At 36.0% G+C, this 17,453-nt stretch overlaps 1 protein-coding gene across 1 annotated transcript in view; it reads right to left on the bottom strand.

Moving 5' to 3' along the window:
- The window catches only part of LOC149266879 (uncharacterized), a 96,351-nt gene that overhangs the window by 61,058 nt on the left and 17,840 nt on the right, over positions 1–17,453 (bottom strand). Inside the window, exon 2 of the mRNA XM_089431153.1 lies at positions 7,664–7,718. Within this exon, the coding sequence (XP_089287279.1) occupies positions 7,664–7,718 (55 nt within the window). The remainder of the gene's footprint in view (positions 1–7,663; positions 7,719–17,453) is intronic.

The following is a 17,453-nucleotide window of genomic DNA, read 5'->3' as shown; positions in this document are numbered from 1 at the left end:
AGAGCATCTACAACATAAAATAAATACATTGACACATAAATATGATAAAAATACTAATATATAAGATGTTTAATATCATTTCTAGCGCTAAAATCACACATAACATTGAATCATGTCCTGAATAGTAAGCCCTAACTCCTGAGTCCCAACTCAGCCTCAAAATATCAACAAAAAATATGATAATGTATTTCATCATGTCATAATGTCAATACACAATAAAATGAAAGTCTAATCCTATTGATTTCCTCTGCCCCTCTTGTGAGAAAATGTCACAGCTTTCCGTTTCCCTCTAGATGTAGATGTTGGTGCTCGTGCTGGTGGAGATGGCAATGGAGTCTGATGTGCTCTAGAAACTGAAGAACTAGAAGTAGGAGTTATAGGAGGTAGACCACGTCCTCCTCCTGTTCCTCCTCCTCCTCCTCCTCCTCCTCCTCCCCCTCCACTACATCCTGCACTAACCAATCATCAGCAGACTCCATGAGAGGCCTCTCGGCCTCAACCCTCCATGCAGCAGTGGTGTCAATCCCATCCAATGAGATGGCATCCACATCAGATGTCCTCTCAAGTTGCCTCACCCACAATCGAAGATTATAGTAGACGTAAACCATGTCATTAAGTCATTGGGACTCCAACCTGTACAAAGATCATGAAATAATAATTAATAATTATAAAAAAAATATTGTTTAATGAATTCAAAAATTTATTTGGAAATTTGCAATATTTTAAATGTTTAAGTGTTAACCTGTTGCGCTTCTTGTTGTGTATTTTTTCAAATACACTCCAGTTGCGCTCACATCCTGAGGAGCTACATGTTTGGCTGAGGATGCGAATGGAAAGCTTTTGCAGAAGGGGTACCCTGCCACCATACATTTTCCACCATGCATCTACAACAAAATTACAAATAAAATTTTAAATAAACATAAGAAAAAAATGGAATTTGAAGAGACAATGAAATTTGAAACAAAGCTACAAACTAAAAAATACCTGGCATTTTAATCATCCTATCATTGACAGCCATCTCAAAGCCAAATGTGCCACTTGCCATCCTATATGTCTCAATTTGTTTAAAGATCTCAATACGTTGTTCTGGAGATCGCACTATCTTCTGGACACAGGATAAGAATCCATCCATGATCTCAGCATCAAAATCAAACCCACATGCATAAGAAAATGCAGGGTTCAGGAAAAGCCTAGTAGCATGAATGGGACGATGGAGTGTGTTGTTCCATCGCTCATCAATCACTCCCCATAGAAGGAGTTGTTTCTGAAACCCATCATCTCCCTTATCATCATAGTAGGCCTGAATGGCTTCTTTGGCCCTGTCCATGGCTTCATACAAATAGCCCATTGCGGGCTTCTCACCATCAACCAACCGAAGAACCTTTACCAAAGGTTCAGTAACGGCGCACACCTCCGGCACTCGCGCCCAGAAGTCTTCCTGTTATGAAACTAGTCTGCATACAGCCTCTCCTTCTGGTTTGCGGCTCATTGGCAAAGCACGCCACTCCTCTGAAAGAAACATTCTCTTCACATCCCACATAGAAATCAAGAGGGATTGAAGAGATATGAAACTAGTGGCAAACCGTGTAATGGCGGGACGCACCAACTCTTTGTTGTTGGTGAATCTTCTCATCAAGCTAAGCACAGATATATGATTATATATAAATTTTGTAATACTTTTTGATGAGTCAACAATATCTTTGACAAAGGGAATTTTCCCTATGTCCTCTAACATCAAATCAATACAATGGGCAGCACAAGGTGTCCAAAATAAAGTAGGATGCCTGTGCATAAGCATCCTACCAGCAGCAACATAATTTGCAGCATTGTCCGTTATGACTTGGACAACATGTTGTTCACCCACCTCCAAAATAAACACATCCAGCAAATCACATAAAGTTCTTGCATCTTTGATTTGTGCAGATGCATCAACAGATTTGATAAACATAGTCCCCTTGGGACAACTAACCAAGAAGTTTATAAGGGTTCTCCCCTTTTGGTCAGTGCAACCATCTAACATAACAGTGCATCATGTTTGTGCCCATGATGCCCTAAAATCCTCCAATCTTTGGGTGCAGTCACGCTTTTCATTTTGAAGAATCCGGCCTCTGAAATCATGATAAGAAGGGATTTTGTACCCCGGGCCAACACTGGCAATAGCATCAACAGTAGGTTGGAAAAATGGATTATTTCTTACAATGTTGAAATAAATATCACTCCAGAGGAGAAATTTTGCCAGCAACTTGTCAGCTTGTTCTTTCTTAGTTCTTTTTAGCATTGAACCGATAGATGGCTGTGAACCAGGTGTGGTTCGAGGAACAAAAAATGATGATGCAGCTACCGGATTGGCTGATGCTGCAGTAGAACCAGTGCCACTTGGCCCACTTCCTTCAGCTGACCTTTTTAGTTGCCTTTTGAGTTCTTCTTTGGCCTCTCTAGTCTGCTCTAAAGTTTCCAATGCTCTCATGGCTCTTTGGATAAGTTCAAGATTTGTATTTGTACAAGGCCCCACATCATGTCCAGGGATTTTTGCAAGGTGAAACTTCAACCTGTACACCCCCCCGGACATAGGGTGGCCACACAACTTGCAACTCAAGTTTACTCTATCATTCGGAGAATCAGGTACACCATATTCCCAGAAAGGATCCAATTTCCTTGGCATGTTTGTTTTTGAACTTTGAAGTTGCAAACTTGAAGTCTTGAATGGTGTTTTGGTGCAGTTGTGAACCTATGGGAAAATAAGGATTAGGATTACAATTTAGCATTTACAAAATTACAAGTTACAAATTACAATTTAGTATTTTAATTTTTAATTTTTACATTGATGATTGTACAATGAAAATCCAAGTTACCCGTAACCCAACCTAAAACAACCATTCCAAAGTTCAAAGTTTCAAACACAAATTACCCAACCATTCCAAACCCAAGTTACCCAACCAAATGGCAAAAACAATGAAAAAAACATAAACAATGTTTAAAAAAAATGAAAACAAAAAAAAATTGGTTCCCATAGTCATACCAAGTTACCCAACCCAAAACAATGAAGAAATACAAAAAAATCTTTAAAAACAATGAAAACAAAAGAAAAATGGTGCCCATACCAAGTTTCCCAACCAAAAACAATGAAAAACATACAAAAACAATGTTTTTAAACAATGAAAACAAAAAAAAATTAATCCACATACCGTTTCTATGGAGAAATCGGTGGTCTCCTCTTGATTTTCTCCTCTAAGCACTTAAATTTGGCAAAAACCCCTCTTCAGCTTGGTCTCCAAGAGCTCCTCCTCCCTCTGCGCACGACTGTCCAAATGAGCTCATGAAAAAACCCAAAAAAACGTTATAAAACTATGTTGTCGCGACCCTCGGCGATTTTTTAAGTTTTTATCGCGATTTTTTCGTTTTTATCGCGATTAATTCATAAAATCGCGATTTTTTCAATAAAAATCGGCCAAAAAAAAAATCCGGCAATTATTTCGTTTAATTATCGCGATTTTATTGGAAGAGGGAAAAATCATGATTTTTTCATTTTATCGCGATTTTCACAACACTGGTTAAAACTGTATTCTTTCATGAGATGATTGTGTACATCAAGCATGGGTCGCTCTCATACTCACATGGCATCAATAGCACATAATACACAGCCAGCTTTCACAAGCCAACCAAATCATGTTATGAGCCAGCATGGAACCATTGTATCCAGACGCCTTGAAATTATCCCATGTAAGCCAATGAACCAGCTTTACCTTTTATACTCTTTTAAATATGTTTCCAGCAGCTTCTAGAATCAAGAAGATATTAATTTTTTATTGTAAGACGTAAAGCTTGAGACTCCAAGAGCAACTCCACTTCTTTCTTAGAGATGGCTGGATTTCAAAGACTTCTATTGCTTGGGGTTTGATTTTAGTCTCTTGGATGTACTCGGAGGCTCTGAAAGCTATCATGTAGGTGACATTCAGAATGTTATTTCTGTTTTGAACATGTACTTTCAGACACACGAATTTGGTATACTATTTCCATCTTTTGTTGAGCTATCATTGGAGATTTGTCAACAATTGTATTTTTGTTTCTACTTATGGATTGAATGTACATACACAAGTCCCGGTAACTAGAATCCTCTTTAACATTGGATGTTGTCAACAGATGCAACAACCTTAGGTTTATTTCTACAATACAAGGCAGAAAGGAAAGAATAATACTAGCTTGTACTTCTCATCAGTCATATTACGACTTTCTTATCTTTAGAACAGCATCCCATTTATGCCTTTGTTGTGACTCCATTCACCTAATAGAATGGGCGCTAATCTCTAGCCCAACTCCTTTTAATTTTCCCTTCAACTTCTAGAATTGTTTTGCTGGAAATTACACTCATCACCTTGCACATCATAGCTTTAATTTCCACGAACCCTAATTCGGGAAGCCTCCCTTGAGCCAGAGGAGTGCCAGCCTGAAGAGCAGAGGAGAGCTGGCGAGGTGACAGTGGCCAATCTAGGTGATGGGGCCTTTTACACATTCAAGATAACAGATAGATTGGTAACACACTCAACCCTCCTTCAGAAGATTTGTGCCATAATAAAAAGCCCTGCAAGAAAATCTCAGATCTTTAACCAGTAGATGACATGGCTAGAGACCCCAAAAGGCTACATCCCAATCAACGCACTTAGGCAGGGAAGTGAAAAAAAATTGCCCAAAACAAGGATAAAATAGAGGGGAAGCCAAAATGAATAGGGAATAGCAAGGGAAACTAGTTTTAACATGTTTAAATATAATTTAATTTTTATAGATACTACTACGTTAGTAGCAAAAATTATGAATGATTATGAATTGCAAAATACTAATCGAGCAATCAACAAAACGTGGAAAGTATTAAGAAATGTAACAGGAAGTTTTTCAAGGCCAAGTAAATTTCACAATGCAGATAGGTAGAAGACACTATATTCACAGAAGATTGATGGAAGCCTGAAGATAGAAAGTTCTTAGTTAACAATTGTCATTAGGCAAACATGCAATCAAGCAAGGCAGAAAAAGCATTTTTACAAAAGAGTTGAATAGATGCTTAAAACAAAACAAAACAAAAAAGGCTATAATCATCAATATGCAGTGGACTGCCATTCCAGCAATAAAATTCACCAAAGCATAAGCAAAAGGAGAACAAGCAGGAATTTGAGAGAGAGGATCAATGGGATATCATTTTCTAAGGCATATGTAAGAAATATCCAATTCATAAATGGTCAGTAGCATAAATCAGGAAAATGTGATAGATTGTGGACTGCAGAAAAACTGCAATCAGAGTTGTTAATATAGATGGTGTATATAAGGAGAAATTATATTGATGTATAGAAATGGCCGAAATAGTTCAGTGGGACTCTTGAAGTATATCATATAACAGTAGCAGAATAAGTGGTACGTAGAGAGCATGTTATCATAACAGAATAAGGATAGATAATGGATAAACCCTCTGTAATAAAGAAAGATTGAAAGCTCGAACAACAGCATAAGTAATACAATGATCAAGTTTGGAGAAAGTTAAGCTATTTTCTTATTTATGTCTTGTTGTTTTGAGATGGAGAGGAGGGTGGCTGAATCTTCTTACTGCATACCACCAAACAATTAGAGCATTTACAATTATGTACCATGATGCAGGTCATTAATTCCAAGATTTCAAAATTGGGAAACAAGAAGACCAGGGCCATATACTAGAAGTGTAGTACCCACTAAGCTAAGCAAAATAACTTAAAAGTTCACGCTACATATAGCTGATCCATCACAACCACATTAACAAAGAAGAATAGCACATACTAAAGAAGTGTTGAAATTTGGTACCGGAGGACAGGTGGTTCCCTAATGCTTTGATTTTTGGCTTAGGGAAAAGTGTCCAAAAGAATTTAATTTTTCTCCTAAAGTGACTTTATAATTTTTATAAAATCAAATCTAATTTAAAAGTGACTTTAAGTGATAAAGTTACTAAAGTCTAATTTTAAAGTGACTTTAATAAAGTCAATATAAAATTAGAAAGAAAAAGTGACTTTGGAAATAAATGACTAAGTGGGTATTTATTAAAGGGGTGAATTAAAAAATAGCAAGTGAGATTTAAATCAGCATTTAATCTCAGCCCTAAATCTCAACCTATTTAAGCCATTGGATTTAGGGATTCCCCAAAAGTCACTTAGGGTTAGATTAAAGGAGGGAAAGGAGGAAAAAGTCATTCATTCTTTCATGAGTAGATTGAGAGAAGGAGAGCAAGAGAGCAAGGGAGATTTCTGGACAAGGAGGAGAAAGAGGCAGCAACTTGGCACACATTCCAAGGCAGCATTTTAGCAAATCCGTACAGCTGAGTTAGCACACAGTGAAAGGCAGATATTGGGCACGATTTTCTAGAAATCCGTACAGCAAGTACACAGAAATCAAAGAGAAAAAATCCGTACAGCAAGTGGTTGTACCTTGGCACGCAAATCGAGGCAAATCTGTATAGTTGTACAGCTGGTTTTTCTGCACGCAAATCGAGGAAATCCGAACAGCGTATCTATGGCAGCTGCACGCTTTTCTAGGCAGGCAGTACAGCAGCATTTAAGGCTGAAAATTGGGCACAAAAATCGAGGAGGTCGTACAACATTTATTGCTGTTTTGTTTTGCTGTTTGCAAGTTTTTCCAATTGGCTGTAAGGCACGAAAACGAGATAAGTTGTAAAAGTTGGCTTGCTGATTTTTTGCTGAATATTTCTCACTGTAAAAGGCATTTTTCATAAATAAGAAAGAGCTCTCGAACTGGTTTTCCCCAAGAGTTGTAGGGGGTTTTTCCAGGGTCACCTTGACCAAAAATCACTGTGTTTAAATGTGTTGAATCACTGTTTGTATGTGCTGATTTTAATATTTTGCATTTTCCAGCACTCTGTAATTTTTCCAGAATTTGTGTTTTCAGCAAAATTTATTTTTCCGTTATTGAATGTATGGATATGGGAAAGGGCATTTAACTATTTTGGAGAATAACGTGAAATTGAAAACCGGAGTGGGAAATGAGAAATTTTTACAGGAAGTAGCAATTAATGCTACTTTACAAACTATTCCAGACGAAGGATAATTTTATCTACTCCAAAGATATGCTGAACTATAAAAAGAGATTACAAAATCAACAAATTAACCTTGCCTTTTCATCATTTTGTACCCCGACATAAATGAAAAATCAAGGCTTTTCAATTTGCCGCAAAGTAAATTAGTGCTACTTAAGATACTATTCCAGATGAAGGATATTTCTATCTACTCCATAAAAATATGCTGAACTATAAAAAGACATTACAAAATCAACAAATCAACCTCACCTTTTCAACATTTTGTACCTGACATAAATGAAAAATCAAGGCTTTTCATTTTTCATTTTTCCACAAAAAAATAAATGTCACATATTGGAGAATGCCAAAAGTGACCTATAAGTTACAATGGCAAAACAAATCCCATTTTCTGACCTAGGAATTTTAGATGAGATGCAACTCTAATCCAAGTCTAATTTCCATTTTCAAGGAAAATTACTGTAAGAACAATACAACAGTAGGCACTAGTTAATTTTCAGTTAAAGATCCATGTAAGATTGGACTAGGATAAATATTGCACTACAGAAATTGCAACCAAATAAGACTACAACCAAAAAGATAGTTAATAAATTAATAATTTACCTGTTTTTAATAGACACCACGTGTTCAATTTCTTTCCCCTTTATCCATTCACTCGCTGGAAGATGACCAAAAACAAGATCCGCCATAAGTAAATGATATGCGATATGTAAACATGAATAAAGTGCCATTACAATTTACAACATAGGTTCCTGGATCTGAAGAAATGGAAAGAAAATGTGCAAAACTATCAAAGAAAAACTAGAAATTCAGAATTATACAGAGCAGATTCATAACCCATTCTGGTATCAACAGCTCTATTAACCCTACTTGCAAAATTCTATTGCAAGATAATGACAATTATAAAATTAGTAAACTCAAAGCTTCCCGCCATTTGAATAAAGAAAAGGATTATTGAAATCAGGGGAATACTCATATCATTACACTTGTCCAATCCTAATGCACTTTGCTATGCACTCACAGCACAAGTATGCATACAAAACTATTGTCAAAATTTCAAATATATAGATTCAATCAAGATTCAAAACTGACCACAACTCAAACTTGTACAGAGCAGATTCATAACACAGTCAACTATTACTTGTGTTCTTTCCTTTAACCTCCCATAAGCCATAAATGACTAGTTTTGTAACAATGTAGAGAAGAGAACAACGGGAAGTAACATGCTGTCAACTCTGTTCAAGTATTAGTCTGTTATAATACTGTACTTCATTATAGGTATTCAAAATATTTGGTTTGGGTTTTGTGGGCTCAACATGATATGAGAATCATCTTCAAGTGTGGACTTCATTTCACCTTTAAATTTTATTCTAGAATTTCTGTGACATATATGTTCTAATTGTATGTTTCCATCATTTTTTTCTTTTGTAGGAGGGGGTAAAGGTGCTGGGAGATTCATAGTATTTTTGTCTGTGTTTAATTTTATATTCTTTTAATTTGTCAGATGGGCATGATTTCTTCAATAGTTTTATTTTATTGATTTAATCTAAACTCAAAAATAAACCTTTGTAACTTAGGAATGTGTGTCATTATCCTTGCATGTTCTTCGTACTTAACAATAATAATGGAATACATTTGGAATGATGCCTCGTACATGCACCAATTGAAATGGAATTCCTATCGTCATTTATTAAATGTTATCTCAACAGGGTCTTGGTTCGATGGTAAAACAGGGGTGTTTCATACCTCCCACCTACGGTCAAATACCCCCTAGAGACATGTTTTTCCCTCAGGTGCCAAGTCACCCCTTCTCACCTACTCAAAAGCAGGCCTCCTTGCAGATGGGGCCAGGTGCTAGTCCCATAGTCACAACTTCTAAAACATAGGCATATTTTGAAACATAGAAGGGATATTTCAGGTCGTTTTCATTAGATCTTGACAAACCAATTTGATGCGCAGGGGCTCTAAAAAGTAAAGTGTTCAAAATTAAATCTAAAAAAAGCAATGAAAACAATAAGAACACGTACACATGATTTCACAGCAAAGTTTCATTTGATTTATTGGAGTTAAGATTCCTTCAACTCTCATGAGCCAGGAAAGAAAGAGCACATATCATTAACAAAGAATTGAGGATGATAGTCAAAGGTAGCTTGCCAAGTCAACGAAAGCCAGACAATGATATTCAAGTTTTTCCAACGACAAACTTGTGTTTGTGTTCATGAATGTATGAACACACACAACAGCAGTTAGGGCTAGGTGCAACTCCTGCGTTTTAGAAGAATAGATATACCCAACTCATGGCCACTTAGCTGAAGGATTCTGAAACGAATGGTGTTAGCTGAAGTTTATCCAAAGAAGCCAAATCATAATAAGAAAAGCCAGTTCAAAAATATATATATATATGGATGATGTAAATGGAGCCCCAGTTCAATGAAGTATTAAACAATCTCCCAGGATTCCAAGGTTCAATTGTCGCCATATTTGGTCACACTCAAAGGTAATTTTAAACAATGAGGCCAGGAGAAAGTTGCGAGTGAATTTGGAATAAATACCCCTACGACCCTACGCTGATGCCCAATGATGTTATGCAGAGTACAACTCATGCTTCTCGATGTAACCTAAAAATAAAAATCCTTATATATTTTGATTGACCTATTTGGAATAGACACAACCATCAGCCTAGCACTTTAAAATGAAAGCACCACATATTATGGGGAACTACCCATTTATGAAAATAACTAAAAAATAAAAATAAAATGATATATGACATATATCTGCATACCCACAAAAGAGAAGGCAATCACAGAACCACAAAGTCAAAAGCCTTGAAGCATATGCATTTATGAAATGGTTGGTTTCTTCATTGACTTTGGTTTATTATGGGGAACCGCCCATTTATGGAAATAACTAAAAAATAAAAATAAATTGATATATGGCATATATCTGCATACCCACAAAAGAGAAGGCAATCGCAGAACCACAAAGTCAAAAGCCTTGAAGCATATGCATTTATGAAATGGTTGGTTTCTTCATTGACTTTGATATGCAATTTCATGGCATCACCACAAGCCAAAGCACCCACCAAGCCAAGGCCAAAATTGGGGTCATTCTTGTCAAAGGATCCCACCTACCCCACATTGCATGGGTTGTAGTAATCATCCACCATTCTTTCGTAATACCCTCGTCCATGATTCTCTGTTATGAAATATATATATATATAGTCATAAATAATGATTAATTAACTAGTAATTAGTATTGAAGAGGCATGTCTCTAAGGACATGACCATTTATGAAAGGGCACCTGCCTAGGTATATAAGCAGGCCCCCATTTGCAACATCACATCTCATATCAATTCTTTTATATAATAGTCGAGACTCGATATATATATATATTTCTTATCCTCAATGGATGGATGTCTTCCTGTACCAAGTTTTCTGAAGATTATTGCAAAGTACGAACTTTGTTCGTAAAATTGGTATCAAAGCCAATTTGATCACGGCCTAGGCCATCAACCCATCCATCAACTTCGTTGTCTTTGTGATCAAGTGTTTCGCTACATAGTTGGAGGTTCTCCATTCTGTTGGATTTGTCATAAGGCCTTTGGCCATTGAAAAAAAAATATATATATATATATGTATGTATATGAACCAAAGATTTAAATAGATTATATATATATAAAGTAAATTAAATTAAATTAAATTTAAAAAAAATAAATAAATAAATAAAAATCAAGAAAAAATCATATATAAAAAAACGAGATTATTTAAAAAAAATTAAGGAAAAATAAAAGAAAAAGAGAAGTATATATATTATAAATTTAAAACAAAACAAAAGAACAAAAAACAAAAAAATTATATATATATAGGAAAAATAAATTTATATATATATATATGAGGGAAAAAAAGAAAAAACAAAACAAACTCATTTGGCCCAGAACCTAAAGAAGAGAATGTGCATGTGATGTCCAACATCACTCCCTCTCAATCAGAGAGGATATCCCTATTCTCCTTTTGACTAGAGAATAGATCCTTACTCCTATTCAAGGAGACTCCTTTGCTCCCTCTCAAATCTAGAGGAGATTCCAAACTTCCTTTCTATTTGGGAAATCAACACCACAAGCCTTACAACTTGTCTTTATGAGAGTACCAGATACTTGATCTTCATAGCTACATGGCTCCCTCTTTCTTCTGCATCTCTTGCATTGAGCTTGCTTCCTTTCAAGGTATCATGGAGCCATCTTCTCTCTTCAATCTTGTGACAAGATCCAAGTCATCTTTCTTGATCATCTCTTTCATCTTCAACATGAAGGCATTGCATTGAGCCTTTTTCAAACTTCAAGTTGATCATAGCTTCCTTATGAAAGTGATCTCCTTTGACCTTCAGGTTATCTTCTCGTACAACTACCTTTCAATCCCAAGATGGGCACATCTTGACTTCATAGTTGCCAAGTACCAGATGTTGAGCTTTCCTCAACATTCTTCATACATTTCCATCCATATAGTTGAACTTGACTCAACTGTCATCATGATGACCTTCTCACACCATCAACATCCTTATCAACCATCTCCACTTGAAACTTACTTGATACATCCGAGTGCCCAAGGATCAAACTTGATTACCAAGTTAAAACTTATCTTCTGAAGATTATATTGGATGTTAATTATTATTTTAACTATTCTAGAGAAAGTCTTAGCCTTTTATACATCCTTAAGTCAAATTCTTCCTTTTAAAACACCATACCATCATACTAAGCATGTTACAAGATTCTTACACATGTGAATCTTAACCAAGAGTCAATTCCTATGTCTCTTATTTCATCATCTAGCTATATACATACCTATATATATATATATATATATATATATATCACAAAGAGCCTACAACTTGACCCATTGCATTCCTTCATCCCTTTACCAGTATTGTTTCCACATTACATGGAATGTATACTAACCTTGTCATAATGCTTCTCCTAAGAACCTTCCAAAATGATGGTTCTTCCAGGATCATATCAATCCATTTAAGCAAGATGACTACCTCTTAACATAATGTTAGATAATGCCTGGATGGCCAATATGCAAAATGGTTTATCTAACTACATGATGACTTCTACAAAGAAACTTAAATGAGTAGACTCTACATATGCTACTAACACATGCTTGTCTCTGTGATGTTATGCAAAAACAACAATGCATACTATCCTAAAGGAAAGACCAATTTTTACCAAGAACCTGAATAACAAGATGCCCTCTTTAATAGTAATGATCTTTCACTTCTTCCTTCTTCGGCTTCTTTTCAAGTTCTCCTACTTCCTTAGCTATGTGAGCCTCGTTCCTTTCCTTTCTCTTGTTGTTCTGTAGGCTAGGACAATCCCTCTTATAATGTCCATATTCATTGCACTTGAAGCTTTTAACCTTGGACATATTTTTCTTCCTGGACTTCCCGAACTTTCCTTCCTTCGGCTTCTTGAGTCGGGCTAGAAAGGCTTGAGATTGTTCATTTGATCCAATGTCATATTTTACCTTGATCCTTGATTCTTCTAATATGCACTGAGCCCGCAACTCATCAAAAGGAGTTGAATCTTTCTTTGAGTAAATGCTTGTTGCAAAGCTGCTCCATTCTAGTGGCAATGCATTTAGTACACAGATGGTCACTTCTGAATCAAAAATTGTTTCCCCAAGCCCTTGCAGATGGTCTCTTAGCTGAGAGACTTTCATGAGAAAGGATGCCATATCCTCATCCTTTGATTTCTTCATTCTATATAACTTATTCCGCAAAGACATCTTTTGTCTTGATGTATTTACATAGTACAAGTTCACTAGCTTGTCAAACGTAGCCTTGGAAGTTTTCAAGTTTGCAACAAATGGAACAAGAGAATCTTTTAAGGATGCAACTATGATCCTTTGAGCCCTCAGTTCCCCTTTCTTGTATTTTGCTAGTTCTTAAGTCTTGTCTTTGCTAGGTTCAATAATTTCCCCAATAACATACTCCATTACTTCTTGTTTTGTGAGTATCATGTCAACTCTTTTCTTCCATGCTATATAATTTGATGCTCCAATGAGCTTATTGCTCTCCTTGCAGAAAGAACCCATGTGGCCTATAGATTCAGACATTATGTAATAATTTGATACTTACTCAATAACCAAGATTCTCCTTAATGATGTCCCCAACCTTCTTGACACCTTCAAGATCTTTGAAGAAACTTCCTTGAAAAATCTTCCCAAGGATTCTTCCAACAACAACTTCCAAGAGTGATGAATGATAAGATCCTTTGATGCTTCCTTTAAAGAGGTCTACCAATGAGTCTTCTGTTGATTTGGGGTAGCATCGGATGTGCTCTAGCCATGAAAATTGGTGGAGAGGCTAAAGCACAGAAGATCTCCAAGACCCAGAAATGGTTTGGTCAGATTCTAACCGGTTTGGGATATATTGAAATAATTAATATTTTTAATGGAATCGCTAAGTCTAAACTTAGGGAAATTAAAATATTAATGTGAATTAATATAAAATTGTGTTAGAATGGTCCAAAAGACATGGATCAAGCCAGATCTAATCTTAGTTGTCGATTAGGGACTTAATATCGGCCATTGATATGTCAACAAGAAAAGTATAAGAGGAGGCTTGAGGATCACTTGGAGAACACACTAGAGTGATCAGTCATTCTATTCTCTAGAGCGGGGTTTGCTAAGAGAGATAGAATCAGTGATCAGTTGCAGCGAGTCGCAGTGAGTACGAGGCAGGGACAGTGCCGAGAGACCAACGCAGAAGCAGACAGAGGCAGACGCAGAGCCAAAGGGAGCCACGCAAAGCAGAGACTGCGCAGAGCTAAAAGGGGCCTGCGTCATCCACGCAGAGGCTGCAGGAGTGATGCAGAGAGCTAGAGAGGTTGCGCAGAGCCTCAATAAGTTGACGCAGAGGGTTTCAGGCTGACACAAAGGTCAGCAAGGCTGACGCTAAGCTTCAGATTGTGCTGGAGAGGGATTTCATGGAGCAGGCTTTCCGAATACCTGTTTCCAAAGAGAGGTATTGCTGCCAGATTTTTTATCTCTGTCGGGTTAGCCAGTTTGGCACCCAGTGTACTCAAAAAAGAGTTGCTTAATAATAAAACCCTCAGATAGTTGCACCAGTTTTCCCGCATTGGGTTTTTCCAAGGACATTAGTCCAAAAATAACGGTGTCACTTGTGTGCTTGTTTCTATTTCCTTTAGTTGATGATCTATAATGTGTTGAGCATGTACTTGTATTTATTTCCAATATTTACATGGTAAATAACTTGTTAATTAATAGAACAAGTAGGTAGGAATAAATCAGTAAAGTGCAAGGGTTTCTAATGTGTCAGACTTAGAAATTCCGACATCTTCAACCATATCCCTTTCAAGAGACAATCCTTCTTGAAGTTTTCTTCTTCAGGCTTTCCTTGAGAGTTTCCTTTTTCTTTCCCCTTGACAAGTAATTCCTTTTAGTTGCCTTTTTTGTTCACCTTAGTCTGATTCCATGTTGGAATATGCAATGTGGCAGCTATTAATTCAATTTTCCTTTACCTTAATACTTGCTTCTGAACTTAGTTATTCTTCTTGTGTTTTTAGTTAGATCTTTTCATCAAACAAATATCAAGAATGAAATAGAAATTATAGAGGACAAAGAAATTAGGCTCTCAGCCAGGGCAAAACCCAAAAAACTCTTCTATTCTCGTAGAATCTGCTTCAAATGAAACACAAAGACCCAAACTGTAGACCAAGTCTTTCTCCAAGTACCAAGTCAACCCTTCTTCAAGTCCTTTCCCTGATTTTGCACTAACCAGCTTCAAACTGCAACTTCGACCTAACAACTTCAATACTGCAACTTGTCCTACACCTTCGACCCTGCAATTTCAGCCTTGTAGCTTACTATAAAAACCCTAATTTAGCCTCCTCCTGAGACCTTCCTAGAGCAAGACAGCTCCTCCCAAGGTCAATGAGGTCAAGATGGGGTATTCTTCCTTCCAACTATAAGATACTACAACTCGGATCTGCAAATTCTGCCTCCTCCTTCAGCACCAAAAACCTTAGAATTTCACTTGTGTGAGAGAGAAAGAGCCCAAAACAAAGATTGTGCTTCCTTACGTGGATTCCTATTGCCTTCTAGAACTCCACTCTTCCTTTTCTACTTCTCCCAGCTGCAGATCGAACTTCTTCTTGTGTGATCGAACTTGTGGATAAGTGAGTGCTAAATGAGGTCGAGCTATAGCCTTTCCAAGGGGTCAAATTCTCTCCTTTAAGCCAACTTGTAACTGTCAGGGCCGGCTTGTACTTTTGGAGATTCCAAAACTTTCTAGACTCAAATAATTATTTTTCCAATAATATTTTGCCCAGAAGGGTCTTACAAACATTGATGTCAAGTCCTTTGAGTCATGACAATAAATCCTAAGACCTAACAAACCCTAGAAAAATGAAAAACATGTTTTTACCTAGAAGACCATCAATAATGAGCATGCAACCCATGCTTTAATAATCATTAAATTTTTCTTTTCTTCTCTTGTTTGTTACATAGGATGCATATTGAAATGAGTAAAACAACAATTATGAAGACCGAAACTAGTTACATTTTCAACACGAACAGCCATATCATTGCACCCCTTCATCAATTTGTTTTGTACAACTGTTGATCCTTCAAACTTCAGACAATACTACCACAATTCACATTTTATATGAATCATGATAGTTGAAACACCATTGGGTTTAATTAAAATCAAGGTTTATACAAACAAAAACTAAGTTCAATTAAAAAAAGTTTGAGCCAAACATAGACCATAAAGAGATATAAGGAAATATAATTAAAAATTTAAGTCACATTAGATGTTTGAAGGTTCATTTAAAAACAAATCATTTAAAAGCAAAGCAAAAAGAAAAGATGAGTTCCACACACGCCAACATTTTGGACTACATGTATGTGTTGTGAAAGAAAAATTATGTATATGTGGATTCATACAAATTGTGAAATATGTTGTCCAACATGTGGGAAATTATTTAGTACGAAAGAACATCAAAGTAATGAGTTGATGCAAATGAAAAGATTAGAGGAAGAACTCGGAAAACTTGAACAAAAAATTGAGGTATCAAAAAAGAAACATAAAGACCTCAAAGATATGTTATACAATGTGTCAAAAGAAAAGGACAAGGAAATTTTGCGTCTAAGGGACCATAGTAAAATTACTTGCAAAGGTGAAGAAGTCCAAAGATGCAAAGAAAAAATTAGAAGAAAAAGAATGTCTCAAGAAGAAATTCAACAAGAATTTATCGGAAAAGAAAGAAAAGAAAAAATGTGCTTAAAACCCTTAATGAAACGTTAATAGAACAAATTAGAGATTTTAAAAATAAAAAGTTTGAACATCAAAATACTGAGAATAAGGCTGATGAATCAGAAATTGAAGAACTCTTACATCTCAAAAATCATAAAAATGATAAGAAATCATTGAAAAACAAGTTTAAAGAACTTATCACAAAAGAAGTATCAAAGTCTTCAAACGTAATAGTCCAAGTTGAAGAAAAAGAGACGAATATCGATCCAATGAATGTCACAAGTCAAGAAGATGACAAACTAGCTAAAGTGAAATCATACTCGGAGGTTGCAGTTCAAACGATAGAAAATTCAAGTGAAGATCTAGTAAATCAAGGAAATCAGATACTTCAAGTAAATCAAGGAATAGCTACAAACAGGATAAGGGGAAATCAAATCACAAGAACTCCTTATCGACACGCAAATCATAAAAGCAGACATCTCAACCAGTCTATAAATCTATATTACTCAAAACTAAAACAACAAACTTATGTTCCAAAGAATACTGAAGTTTGCACAATTCAATCCGGTGATAAACAATTCATTACAAATTTCCCGTAATCAAAAGATTCCACAAAAGATTGATTTAGGATGGTCAGATCCCTTTTTAGTGCGACAATTTTGTTTATCACTCAGAGGATCATATCATCATATATCAACGAAGATGACAACTTTAAAAACTCCGAAAGATATGAAAAGATTAAAAGACAAAGAAACAAATGACACACCTTGTCAGCGATAAGCTTTGAGGACAAAGCTTTTCTGAAGTGGAGAGCATGTTATGAATAAAATATATATAAAAATAATACAAATAATAATAGTCATAAATAATGATTAATTAACTAGTTATTAGTATTAAAGAGGCATGTCTCTAAGGACATGACCGTTTATGAAAGGGCAGTGGCCTAGGTATAAAAGCAAGCCCTCATTTGTAACATCACATCTCATATCAATTCTTTTATATGATATTCAATATATATATTTCTTATACCCAATGGATGTCTTCGTGTACCAAGTGTTCAGAAGATTATTGCAGAGTATGATCTTTGTAGGTAACATTCTTCAAAACAAAAGCAGCAGC

The sequence above is a fragment of the Pinus tabuliformis genome, chromosome 6 (genome assembly GCF_031772625.1).
Source record: "Pinus tabuliformis cultivar Carrire ecotype Pingquan chromosome 6, CPIR1, whole genome shotgun sequence".
NCBI lineage: Eukaryota > Viridiplantae > Streptophyta > Pinopsida > Pinales > Pinaceae > Pinus > Pinus tabuliformis.
The sequence above is the reverse complement of the archived record's forward strand: the minus strand, read 5'-3'. Positions and strand labels throughout refer to the sequence as shown.